Below are 14,784 nucleotides of genomic sequence, written 5' to 3'. Positions count from 1 at the left end.
TCGTCTATAAAGTCGCTTAGGCTAATACTGGGTCTTCTTGGAAGGATCATCCTCCAATTCCTGGCAAAGGCTGTCTCTAGGTGTCTTGGTAGAGAGGGCGGAAAATCTCTTGGACAAAGCACGTGACCAACAACGAGGTGCTAATAGAATGGGTACTGAGAGAGAACTCCTAAATATTGTAAAAAACAGAAAAAGGAGTTATCTAGGACATATTTACAGAGGAGAAAAATACAACTTCCTACGACTTATAATGGAAAGGAAAGTGGAAGGGAGAAGAGGTCCAGAAAGAAGAAAATGCTCCTGGTTAAAGAATGTAAGAGACTGGACAGGCATGGACACACATTCGATACTAAGAACAGCTCAAGATAGAGAGTAATTTGCTGTAGTTATAGCCAACCTTCAGTAATGGAGAAGGCACCTTAAGAAGAAGATCTTCTCTTGGATCTGCATTTACATACGACGTTAAGAACAAGAGTCACAATGACGACTATTGTTAAGATCGTTAACCAGCTCAGATTTTTGTTGACGAATGGTTGATTGATTAGTTTGTCGAGTTCTTCAGAATATTAATTTAGTTTGTGATGGGCTATTTTGATGTCTTCAGTATTGATCTTGCTAAGCTACAGTGGTTTTGAGTCAAGAAGATATATCTTATCTGGGAAGTGTTTGCAACAGGTGAATGATGTTTGGACTGGGTGATTTTCTGAGAGTGGACGCCTGTACTACAAATAAAGGCATCACACGTGGGTTGTAGTTTGAGTACATGAAAACCAATCTCCCCCTGTCGAATACCACTCTTAAGGAGTGTACGGGGTGCATACTGTTTAGTGTTTGGTGTATTTGGTGGACTGTGCGGGTTTGTATAGTTATTGGTTATGTGTTGGCTTGTTTCTTTTTTGGTGTTTGTATGTTTATGATTTGTGACCTTGGGTGGACGTCAAGTGTATGTGTGGGTAAATGATAAGTGTATATACAGTGTAGGTAAAACTTTATGGTCGGTATGGTAAAATTTAACAGGATATCTAACGCAGATATAAAATCATATTTTCAGCGAACAGACAAAGATAACAATCATATTTCCCCTTGGTCTCCCCTCCACATTTCTTATTGCTGCCCATTGCCCAGTAGTAAGACGATTAATTCCGATTAGTTTCGATTAGTTCCGATTAGTTCCGATCTGAGATCTCTGGTTCCGATCCTAAGAAACTAGAGGTGGGTCGTTGACATTTTTATCGGAACCGTTTTTCGTAAACTGTAACTAGTTGATTGTTAATCAGTAGTTTCAAATAAACTAGTACACAAAAAACATATTGGCTATTATATTGAAAGAAAATAACGAAGGATATATTTATTATAACTTAAAAAATAAATTAAACAATAACAATAGTACTTACATTTACATGACACATTATTAAATCGCGAATCGTCTAAATTGACATTTAAAAACATACGTTTTTCCACTTTTCTTGTTGTTTCTTCTTTTGTTTAAAATTAAACCAGATTTTGGACATGTGTTCACAATGAACAGATTTTGTTACCATAGGTACTACAATATTTTATGAATATAGTGGTTAAGTTAGGATATACATGGAGATGGTTTTTCCACCACTGTAATGGACAGTTCCAATCACCGTCGAAATTTTTTGTGGGTAATATCATCAGACAAATACATGTCGACTTCTTTTATATCTCTAGATACAGGTGTATGTTTAGATGAGTCATGTCTAATAAATTCATCAAAAATACACCATGGACTTAAGTCATCTTTATCAGTTTCTTTTTCTTGTACTGGTTGATTTTCACTAGTACAATCTTCTTTTTCTTTTTTTATAGAAGTAACCAGCTTCTTAACTCTTTCTTTTGTTTTTTATAACTAGGGATTCTGATTAATGAATGAGTTTCGATTTACGATTGATCTGCATTTTCGATTTCAAATCTTTATTGATAGTTCGTCAAAGGATTTATTTATTCTAAATATTCAATTATGAATTATTTTTCTTAGTCAAAATTATTTACCTAGTATAAGAATGATATTTTATTTTCAAATATGCGCATTTGTAGAATATGCAGCTTTTATGGTCCACTTTCTGAATATTGCAATGATTGAAACTTCTGCTGACGCATTTCTGTCCGTTTCGACTACTTCTACTACAAGTACTGACATACTGCCACCGCGACCCAAGCGTCAAAAGGTGATGGATACTTCCATTAATAAAAATATTAGTTTAGAACAAAAGAAACAAATAGATATGGATTTAATAAACCTATGCAAAGACTCGTTTCATCCGTTTTCCATAGTTGAAGAACGAGCTTTTAAAAAGTTTGCAGGGTGGATTCCTGGATATAAACCACCAACAAGAAAAACTTGTTCATTACGTCAGGCTCATTACTTCAGGAATGTTATACCAAAACTGAGCAAATTATTAGATCACAAGTTGTTAAAGAAGTAGAAAATATCTGTATTACTACTGACCTTTGGACATATGGAGTAACTGAGTTACATCGCATTAACAGGACAATATTTAACCGAAAATTTAGAATTTAAAACGATTTTATTAGGCTGCTGCCATTTTTCTGGAAACCATAATTCAGAAAAGATCGCTTTTGAAATTAGTGAAATTTTTCACTAATTTCAAATTTCAGTTTCTAAAAAAACACATTTTAAAAAAAGTACCTTATCTTTTAAAAGGCTTTTAAAGTATCAATTACAACATAACAAAGTTCCCAAACGGCCAATCCAAGACGTGGAAACTAGGTAGAACTTCACCTATTACATGTTAAAAAGAATGACTGAGTTAGAAGAGGCAATCCGTTCCACTTTTGTATTAGTTAATACAGACTTAGACTTGGACCAAATCTAAATAATGAAGACTGGATTATTTGTTTTTAATTTCCCCAAATTTTTCGGCCTTAACAAATAACAAGTACAATGAGTGGCCAAAAATACTTCAGTGATTGTTATGGTACGCTGCCTTCAAGAATCTTGCAATAAAATTTTAGCAAACGGTAACCTTACATCCGTAGTATCGGACGTAGTACAATTACTAATATCGGGTTTAGCAAAAAGTATTGTAAATGTGAACACATGTTCAAAATCTGGTTTTAATTTTAAATAAAAGAAGAACACGGTTAACAAGCAGTAAAGTAGAAAAACTTACGTTTTTAAATGTCATTTTAGACGATTCGCGATTTAATAATAACGTGTAATGTAAATGTAAGTACGATTTACTATTTGTATTGTTTGATTTATTTTTTAAGTTATAATAAATATATCCTTGATTAGTTTCTTTCACTTCAATAAATATACACATATACGATAATAGCCATTATGTTTGTTTATGTAGGTACTCTCTTACTTGAAACTACTGTTAAACAATCATAGTTATTGTTTACGAAAATCGGTTTAGTTGCGTTAAGAGCGTAGGCGCAAAATTTCAGGCCAATGCTTTTTAAATATATTCATTTTTTTCAAATCCTGAGAAAACTAACAAATATTTTTGAAAAATTTAAACGCAGAATGAAAGGTGACATTATTGCCGAGGGCCGAAATAAACAAAAAGTTTTTTTGAATCAGATACTTAAAATTCAAAATCACACTAAATTTTCTCTTTTTTCGCCCCTGTAACTTATTAAAATAAACATTATAGAAGTTTTCAGAGACTTTCGGCCCTCAGTAATAATGTATTCTTTCATTCTGCGTTTAAATTTTTCAAAAATATTTATTAGTTTTCTCAGGATTCGAATAAAAAAGAATGCCCACCTCTACTCGTTCGTTACCTGCGTTCTACTTTGATTCGGTGCTTTGACTACGCGACATGACACGTTGCCAAATAATTTCGTATGAAGGTTTTTTATTGTGGTTTGATATTTCAATTTATTATTTTTATTGCGAATAAGGCACAACGTGACTTTAAAATAAGCTTATTTTGATGTTTAGATTTCCAATTTGGAAATCGTACTTAAAATACGAAACATTAATAAATTTTATTTACATAAAACGATTTCCGAAGTGGAAATCAAAATGTTAAATTAAACTTATTGAAAAGAAACATTGTGGCAAATTTAAAATAAAAAACAGTAAGCTGCCATTTAAATCAATTCGCCCAAATTTGATTATCTTAGAATGTTGTTAAAATGCTAAAAAGACAACATGTCAAATAAAACCAATAAGTTTGGCAATGTTAAACTTCTCCTCTTTTCTTAGTTCCACTAATGCTATTTCGACGATATAATGGGCTGACCTAATATACCTCTCTCTTTTTAAATAGGTGTTTCTCACTCCATCTCACGTAAGATACATACCGACCATAAAGTTTTACCTACACTGTATGAATAATGAATGTTTGTGTTGTATTGTGCGTCTATCTGCGGAGGTAAGTGAAGGTTTGGTTTACCGAATTGTAGCAGGAGGTTGATATTGCATACCCATACAGTGCATTGGACATTTGATTTAAATAGCGGATTATGTCACTCCTCTTTTTAGGGACGACATTGAAGAGGATCATGGATGTAAAGTGGATTAATGATTTCATTTGCGAGGATAGGTCGTATGAGGGGATTTGCTTGGATTTTGTTTGTTTTGAGCCTTTTGATTTGATTCTTTGGTGTGGGCATTTCTCTGAAAATGCTGGGTGACCTCCGTTACAGTTCGGACATTTGGGAACATCTATCGTGGGGCATGTAGTAGACCTGTGTTGTTGTCCACAGTATGGACAGGTAATCGATTTTTCGAGGCATTCGTTGCTGAGGTGTCCGCTTTTGCAGCATTTCGAACAGTATTTTAGTCGAACCGGAACGGAATTGCTGGATCTTGGAATCTAGCAATTTAATTGTTCTCCTTCGATCTAAATACCATTCGAGAGTACATCAGCGAATTTAGTTTCAGAGTTTGTGAAAACTCTAATGAAAGAGGTGTGTTGATTTGCTTCGATATTAGCTTCGAATAATACGGAATCTGACGAAGAGCTAAATGAAATCAATGAAGATGCAATCACTGAACATTTCAATAGATTTGTCGAACTGTATCAAACTAAATCACCTATTGATTATTCTAAAATTGAAATATCTAATGATTAATTACTAGACAAATCGCATAAAAACGTCATCACTTTTCTTGGACAAAATAAAATGGAAGAGATACTTCATAAAATATTAGACGACGTCTTCGACGAAAACAACATAGATTTTAGCTTGTCAAAGATTAACATATTGGGTAGTAAAACTGTCAAAAATCGGAAATATTTTATCATACTCCTTCCTAGTTACGAAAGTCAAAGCCGAAAACGGTTTTTTAAAAAATTTATTTTCGTAACAAAATTTATTTATTGAGAACGTACAGGTATGGTAACAACTACAAAACAAAAAGCTCTTAATCTAATTAAACACTGGTATATATAGTCTTTCTATATGTCGTCACACATTATTATATATATATACAGATTGTCCAAAAACTTGTTTGCTTAAAATAAATTGAATTATTATTGTTTAAATTATACTTTTGTGTTTCTAACTTTTCTAAAATATCTTTAGTCTTTCTAAGGTTAATTGTATTAAGATTTATTGGTGAAAAATTTGAACTTTCATTTTGAAAAATATTAATAGAAGGAATAACTTTTGGAAGATTTATATGAGCAAAGTGACTTTTACTAATTTTTTCTGTTTGGAAGACTTCATTCTTGATTTTCACGGTACATTCAGGAACTGATTCTAAACCGTAGCTTCCATGTATTGGTAAATTTTCTTTTGAGTTTGGGCACTCAATAATTGCTAATTCTTCTTCTGGAACTATAACTATCCATTTTCCGTCGCTGATTCTTGTAGATTCTATCTTCTTTATCTTTACTTCGAAATATTCACATGACAATGCCTTTTTCTTGAAATTAATTAATTGGACTGCACAAGGGGCTTCTTCGGTTATCGTTAGTCTATTACTTCCTTTACATATGTACTCTTCTGAGTCTATTTCTGTGCATATATCTTCCATGTAGATATAGCTAAATTCATTAAGTGCGAGGAAAGGTTTGTAAGGTAAATGCATAAGATAATTTGAGTTGTTCATTGGAATAGGAATAGGGAATAGCTGGTAATAATCATATATTTCCGATTCAACTAATGGAATCTCTAATACAAATGTAATTATAGAATTTACTGAATAGCTCTTAATATTTATTATTTTCTCATACTGAATTATTTTTCCTAGTGTAGAATCAAAAGGCATTAATTTTGACTTTGTCTGAGATTTTGCTTTCTTTATTTCATTTAAAAGTTCAATTGGATTTACTATAGAATTGTGCAAGGTATTTATTTTGGCAAATGAGATTGCAGTTTCTACTTTTTCAAAAATATCATAAATTGTTTGATAAAGTAAAGTAATTTGATTTATCACTATAAATGACTGAATATGTGTATACATACTTTTTTCAAATAAAGCTAATTTATTCTCTATAGCTTCAATTTTTGATTTCAAAATCAATTGATTATGTGAAATATTATTTATAGCATTATTAAAAGTATTTATAGAATCTTGCAATAAAGATATTTGTCTTAGGGAATTTACTTTTAAGTTACTTTGATTATCTTTTAATTGTTTTATTTCGTTTTCTATTCTTTGTGCGTCTTCTTGGTCCATATTTCCTGTAATACATTTTATTATTGTTCCTAGAGGATTTAGAAGTCCTCTTTTTATTCTTTTTTCTTCCTTATACAAAGGTGGATTAATTTGATATATTTGTTTTTCTATTTTACTTTGTAACGTAATTAAAGGGATAAATGAGTTTTCTAATTCTGGATAATAACTTGTTTGATTTCTGAAACTTGTGTGTAGTCTTTGAGCTTCATTTTTCAATAAATAAAATTCTTGTATGACAGAAGTTAAATTGTAAATTTGTATAAATGTCCAGTGTGTAGAAATTATTTTGGAGGTACCTAATCTAAAAGGTAGGAGTCCTGGATATGTAGTTACATCTTCAAACTTGACTAAGTTGTCTCTTGCGTTGATAAAGTTGACTGCTCCGAAGATTCCGACGATAAATCTGAAATATTAGGCATTATTTTAGTTTCGTTTATGTGGACTATTATTTTCTTTTTATTCTTGGGATTTTCAATTTCTATTTTCCCGTTTTCTAATATTTGTGTAAGTATATAAGGTCCATTATATTTTCTACTTAATTTTCCTCCGCGAGTTTCTGTTTTTCTATAAACTTGTGATCCTAAACGAGGATCTTTTGAGTTTCTATCTTTATTTCTTTTTCCAATTATATTCTCTTTAAGTTTTTGATTTTCTTCTTGTATACTTGTATATAGAGCTTGAGTATTATTTTGATGTGCATTAACATATTGAGTATAAGCTTGTGCTGGAATAAGTCTCATGGGATCTTTACTGTCTGTATGTCCCGATACTAATTCGAAAGGTGTATGGCCAGTTGCTGAGTGTATAGTACTATTATAGGCAATAAGAGCATAAGGCATAATGGAAATATTATCTGCATCTTTATCTTTTTCTTTTAGTAATCTTAAGTGCTCAGTTAAGGTAGAATGGAATCTTTCTACCGGGGAATTAGATTCGTGATGATATGGAGTAGTAAAATGTATTTTTATTTGATGCGTTTTTAGTAATTCGTCTACAACGTCATTTTTGAATTCTCCGCCACTATCTGCAACAATTTGTTTCGGTATTCCAAAAAATGAAAAGAAATGTACTAATTGTTGACACGCTGATATCGCTGTGCCAAAATATGGTAACGCTTGGCCATATTTTGAAAATTTATCTATAATTGTTAAAAATCTTTGATTGCCAACTTTATAAGTACCTATATGTATTATTTCAAAAGGCTTGGATGGTGTGTAGGTTAATATTAAAGGTTCTTTATGTGGATTTCTATTATATTTTGATCTTTGGCATATTTCACATTCGTTTATGTATTTTTCTATATCTTTTTTCATTGATTTCCAGTAGTAATTTATTTTTAAAGCTCTAAGAGTCTCTGAAATTCCTCGATGATTCGTTTTGCCGTCGTGCTTATATTTTATTAGTTGATTTCTTTCTTCTGGTAATACATTGTTAACTAATTTAGTACATTCAATCAATTTTAATTTTGTAAAATATTTACGCCATACATTCTGAAATATTGGTCGTAATTCTTGAGATAAGAAATAAATGTATAAAGTATTTTTGCACGCATTTTCTTTTAGGAATTGTGTCACACTTTCTTCGTCAGCTGAAATAGTAGCTCTTATTATTTTATGTCCTTCAAAATTCTCGCATTCGCGTTTTAAATAATTTGCAAAAGGCGCTCTTTTAACGATAAGTTGATAGGCTTTATTGTTTATTATTTCATCCAACAATGAGAATCTATTTTCATTTGAAGATTCAGCACTATGGGCTGTATCTGTGTCTGAGGTATCCATTTCAACGTTTTCATTGTTCTCATTTCCTGTTGATATAATTTTATTTACTTGTGGGTTTTCTGTAACCTCATTGTTATCGAGAATTTGCAAAGTTTCATTTATTACATTTTCATCAACTATGTCTGGATTAAATTCAGCTAAAAATTGGTCGATATCAAAATCTATGTCACCGGGATTATTTATATTTGATTCTGTTTCAATTGCATTAATATTTATTCGACTTAAAGAATCGGCAATATTCGTTTTACCGGGTTTATATTTTATAGTATAGTTAAATTCTTCTAATTTTAATCTCCATCGTAATAATTTGGAGTTGGGTTCCTTTAAATTAAATAACCATATTAGGGGTCTATGGTCGCATAAATTTTCAAAAGATCTGCCGTATAAATAAGGTCTAAATGTTTTACAAGCCCATACAATTGCTAAAAGTTCTTTTCTATCGTAGAATATTTTTGCTCTGTTTGATTAAGAGTTCTTGAGGCATACGCTACGGGTAAATCATTTGGGACTTTTCCTTGTGACAAAATTGCACCTAAGGCTATATTTGAAGCGTCTGTAGTTAATATAAATGGTTTTGAAAAATCTGGATATTTTAAAATTGGAGCATTAATTAAAAGTTCTTTAAGATGATTAAAAGATTTTTTAAATTCTGGAGTGTGTATAACTTTTGCATGTTTCTTTAGACACATAGTTAAAGGTTTAGCTATTTTGGCGAAATTTTGGATAAATCTTCTGTAATATCCTGCTAATCCTAAAAATGACTTTATTTCTTTTTGTGTAGTAGGAATAGGAAAGTTTTTGACTGCATTTATTTTTTCTGGATTTGGTCGTACTCCGTCTTTTGTTATAATATGACCTAAATATGCCACTTCTGTTCGTAAAAATTCTGATTTATCTAGCTGTATTTTTAAATTAGATTTTCTTAGTCTTTCAAAAATTGCTTTCAGTCTTTTAACATGTTCTTGCAATGATGAGGAAAAAACAATTATATCATCTAAATATATATAGCATATTTCATTCTGATATCCTCTTAATACATTATTCATAACTTTTTGAAAAGTAGCTGGGGCATTTTTCAATCCAAACGGCATACGTAAAAATTCATAATGTCCTGTCTCTGTGGAAAATGCTGTTTTTGGTACATCGGCTGGTTCCATTTCTATCTGGTGGAAACCATTTGCTAAATCTAAAGTAGTAAAATATTGAGCTCTTCCTAGACCATCTAGAATATTATCTATTAATGGCAAGGGAAATTTATTTTCTATTGTGTTTTCATTCAGTTTGCGGTAATCTATAACTATTCTATATTTCTTTTGGTTACTTGCATCCATTTTCTTCTCTATTACCCAGATGGGTGAATTAAAAGGCGAGTTTGAATCTTGTATTATTCCATTTTTTAACATATCATTTATTTGTCTACTAACTTCTTTTTTATAAACTTCCGGATATCTGTAATTCCTTGTGTAAACCGGAGTATCATTAACTAAATCTATTTTATGCTTTATTTCATTCGTAAAACTAAGGGGCGTTCCGTCTATATAAAAAATATCTCTATATTCATAACATAATTTACTTATAGCTTCGTATTCTTCTTTATTACAATGATTAAGTCTAAGTTTCTTGAGATTTTCTTTTTGTAGATAATCTATTTCTTCTTCTTCTATGTCCATCTCCTCAATATGATATGACTGAATATTATTTAAATTTTCTTCTTGAATATATTCTACATTAAAAGGTTCCGTAAATTTAATTTCCGCTGGAGTTTCTCCTAGGTTACTTATCATAGTAAAAGCGTTGTGATCATTTATCTCAATTAAACATGAAGGAATTTCTGCATTTCCGATTTTTGTATAATTTAGTATCGCTGTACCAGATCTTCTGTTAACTGGGACTTTAACTTTTTGAGCAGTTCTTGGTGGTATTATTATTTTACTAGGTTTAAAATATTTTTGTTTAGTTGGATCTTGTGATGTTAAAAATATTGGAAGAGAAATGGTTGGGGTCTTTAGATTTGAATCTTTAAAATCAATAATGGCATTGATTTGTGATAAAAAGTTGCATCCTAGCAAACCGTCAAAATTAGGAGAGAAATCGAAAAGATAAAATTTATGACAATTTGGATTTTTAAAACTAGGGAATATTGGAATGGTCATAGTTTCATTATGAATTGAAGTAGCGTGTGCAGTATGCACAGCAAATTGCTCAGGAATTATATATTTCGAGAAAAGTTCTCTTGCGAGGTCAGGTCTAAAAAAACTTTGTTCTGATCCTGTATCTATTAAAAATGTAGCATTAATTTCTGGAATTATTATCTTAGGTAATTTATCATATTGTTTAATAGCATTAAAATTTATGTGGCTGTACTTGTTGAGGCTTGGACTGGAAAATTTTCATCATTATATATTCTTCTTTCGTTTTCATTGCACCTTCTTAAATTATTATTATTATATGTTCTATCATTATCATTATATCTTTCTTCTCTTACATTATTACTCGTTATTTTATGATTAAATAAATGATTTGGAGAACGTCTATCATTTCTAAAATTACTTCGTAAACTAAAGTTATTGGAACTTGTATCCATTGGCTCAGGTCGCATTGAATTTCTGCTTTGATTTTGGGTATGAATAGATGGCTGATATCTAGGTATATTTGGAAATTGTCTTTGAAATTGGTTACCATTATTATTATTAAAACCATTGTTCGAAAAACTTTGACGATTTTGAAAATTATTATTTGGATTTCTGAAAAAATTATTATTTCTGAATTGACTAGAACTTTGGGAAGAATGTCGATTTTGAAAATTATTATAATTCGAAAAATTATTATTTCGAGAAAAATTATTTCTATTTGGAAATGAAGAGTGTTGTGAATTATTATTTGAATTTCTATTGGAATTATTATAGGATCGAGAATTATTAAAATTTGAGTGTCTTGTATTATTATTTCGATTTTTAAAAGTAATAAAATTTTCTTCTTCTTTAGCGAAAGCCATTGCTTGTTCTATTGAATCAGGATTCTTTAATCTGACTACTAACTGCATGTGATAATTAAGGCCATTTATAAAAGTTTTAAGACAAAGATCTTCATATTGTTGAATTTTTAATATTTTTACATTTAACTGGTCATTAGACATATTTATTTTTGAACAAAGAATGCTTCTAGCATCCTGGATTCTTAAACCAAAATTTTGTGCATTTTCGTTTCTTTCTGGTTTCATTGAAATTATATCTTGTATTAAACAATCAATTGATCTCTGATCAGAAAATGTTACTATAAGAGAATCTTTAATTTTTGCCCAAGAATCAAGTTCTGTTCTTGATGCAATAAGGTCTGCTGCTCTGTCGGTTAACTTACTTAAAACAGTATCGAAAAGACAAACATTTATAGGATTATTTGCATCTCGATTGCTATGATTATTCAAAAAATTTTCGCATGATTTGATAAATCTATTTAATTGTTTCGGATTGCCATCAAAAGTAGGAATGTTATCTGCTTGATATTTAATTAATTGAAAATTAGGTTGAGCCATCTCGTTAAAAGTTAAATTTACTAAATTATCTAAAATGTCCTCCACAGTGAATCAAAAAATATATAATATATAGGTAAAAATATGGATTTTGGTAAAATAGGAAACACTTACATGAATATTTTCATTTTCTATAGACTTCAGACTATTTTTGTTCTTCCGTCTGCACCAATAGGATTCTGGACGATGCTGGTTCCTTCTCCCTGGTCTTGGCTTCTACAAAGGGTTGTGGACAATGTTTGTTCCTAGACCTGGACGTTTGGCTGTTACCATACCCGAAATGTAGATTTTTTCCGTTAATCTTTAAAAAGAAAAATTGCACACGAAATTCGGCAAGGTTAACACGAACACTGTACAATTTCGAAAAATCCGAATGACTGCGCCAGTTACGAAAGTCAAAGCCGAAAACGGTTTTTTAAAAAATTTATTTTCGTAACAAAATTTATTTATTGAGAACGTACAGGTATGGTAACAACTACAAAACAAAAAGCTCTTAATCTAATTAAACACTGGTATATATAGTCTTTCTATATGTCGTCACACATTGGATAATTCAGGGACGTAACTTTTGATTCAGAAACGGTAGTACAACACCTATCGTTTATGTCGCACAAAATGAATATAACCTACCGCGAATATATTACGTTGAAAATCAACTCGAATTACCAATTCTGTTAGAAGTATTTTGATTTATCTTTGCCGATAAAGAAATAAAACTGAGAATCTGTCAAGATGTCGTTAAAACTGCCGGAAACTTAGATTCATCAGATGGCGAATATTTCAATGAATGTATAAATAAAAGAATTTCAACGCCACAATCCGGAAATTACAAATAGATAAGGAAACATTCAACAATAATATTCGAAGTCAATAATGAGTCAAGTACGTGAATTTTTTTTTTAATTTCTTAGTTTTCTTCCTAGTAAGATTTCTTAGTAAAATTCTTCTTAGCAGGTGAATATTAAAAATAAATGTAAATATTAGAAAGAATACAAACTCAAACTATTCGACCATATAAAACCAATAAAAGGTATGCCATAATGGTTAACGCTTTCATCCTAAATAATATTAATAAATATTTTTACCTTACCTGCACCAACGGTGTTTCTCAGGGAAAAAGTACAAACCAATAAAACGATATTCCAGATCATATCCATGATAATAAAACTTTAGAATCTACCAAATTTTTTAGTCTATTATACTTTTTAAAAAATAAAAAATTAGCTTTAATGGGCTGAAATTCATTTCTTGATACAGATGCGGTGCATAAGCGTCGAAATCGAATTTATTGTTAGCGCTGGTGATATCAAATTAAGCCATAAAAATAATTATTTTTTTACAAATCTAAAAACAATTAATTAATAATATAGTTAATTATAAAGATACAATATATTTAATAAAATTAATGAGTTTAATTACAATTAAAAATCTACAAATATTACTGCAGTACGAAGTGTCATCGAAATAATAAATACAGGGTGCGTCAGATAAACGGCCAATTGAGTGGCTTAGAACCAGAGGTGACTATACAACAAATTCACTCTTTTGAGGTAATTGAGGGTAAAGTTAATCGGTTATATAAATTTTTAAATAAAGTAAAATAACTACATTTTATGGTTTTTGTATAGGAGAAACTAAAATAATTCAGGTAGACTAAAGCAAAAAAATATTCAAAATTAGATTTATTTTTAAAGAAAAAAGGAAAAAAATGTCGTATAGGCCTTTTTCGCACTAATAAAACTGAAAAATATTTTGAACCGAAAAAAAAGTAAAAAAAAACTTTTACTCTACTGTTATGCCTCTTCCTTCGAGAAATAATAAATCTAACTGCATGTATGGATTTGTTTGAAGGACGGCCACGTAATTATTGTTCAATAGTAACCTCGTTGTATGCCACTGGTTGGCAGTTATAATCATAATTTGCCTAATTTTCTTGACTAAATAAAAATGACTTATTTGGGATATACAAATGACGATTTTTTAAACTTAATTATAATTTACGGCGAGTGTAACAGAATATTATCGATCAAATCATTAACCCTTTCCGACACGGCGTACACTGTAGTGTACATATACTTCAAATGCTAGTAATGGGCTATTTCCGAATCAACTCTCTGTAAGTCATGCGGCACACTGTAGTGTCGTATGACAAATTGCATATAAAATCGACGCATCACATCAAAACGTTTATAATCTAATGTTTTGTGTAAAGTGACCATTCTTAGTACAGTGAATATCACGTTGGCGTATAACCTCAAATTAGTTATAAGTGTTTCTGGTGTTTTTTGCGTGTTTATCAAACTGTTATATTTTTCTCGAGTCTATTGTACTTTCAGGTTATGAATTATTGGTTTCTTAGAAAACTTCTAATATTTTGATAGCATGAAGGTTTACAAATATGTACTTTACAGTGTATATGATGACTGACAGACGGTACTGGAAAAAACCGTTAACTGAGAAGGAACTTTATGAAATCATCAATGGAGATAATTCCGATTTAGAGGAACTAGATATGGAAGAGGATAATTACTTTGAAGATCGTGATATGCAGTGTAGGGTTAAGTGGGACTCTTCTTAGTTTTTTATTCCTTTTTCTTTAGCAAAATTGTGTGATATTATAGTACTGTTGTTTGTAGATGAGAATGAATTGGTGGAAGGCGATATATGTGAGGAACCAGAAAAAGCTGCGCTGATTGAAATTGTGTCCGAATCACATGATATTCAAGACACGCAAATGCAAGAAATACACACATGTCAGACAGCACACGAATTTGCAAGCAAATACCTGAAGTCACAAAATTTAATTGAAAAAGAACAGATCAGTTGGATAAAGGGGATCTATGAAATGT

General features: G+C 30.6%; 1 protein-coding gene across 1 annotated transcript in view; it reads right to left on the bottom strand.

Annotated features, from left to right (window-relative positions):
• Positions 1 to 13,241, bottom strand: part of LOC140438956 (trypsin-7-like) — a 71,873-nt gene extending 58,632 nt beyond the window's left edge. The window contains exon 1 of the mRNA XM_072528594.1: positions 13,026 to 13,241. Coding sequence (XP_072384695.1) covers positions 13,026 to 13,092 — 67 coding nt within the window. The 5' untranslated portion in view covers positions 13,093 to 13,241. The remainder of the gene's footprint in view (positions 1 to 13,025) is intronic.
• Positions 13,242 to 14,784: the final 1,543 nt, after the last annotated feature.

The sequence above is a fragment of the Diabrotica undecimpunctata genome, chromosome 1, assembly GCF_040954645.1.
Source record: "Diabrotica undecimpunctata isolate CICGRU chromosome 1, icDiaUnde3, whole genome shotgun sequence".
Classification (NCBI taxonomy): Eukaryota; Metazoa; Arthropoda; class Insecta; order Coleoptera; family Chrysomelidae; genus Diabrotica; species Diabrotica undecimpunctata.
Note: the sequence above shows the minus strand (reverse complement) of the source record. Positions and strands in the feature narration are given on the sequence as shown.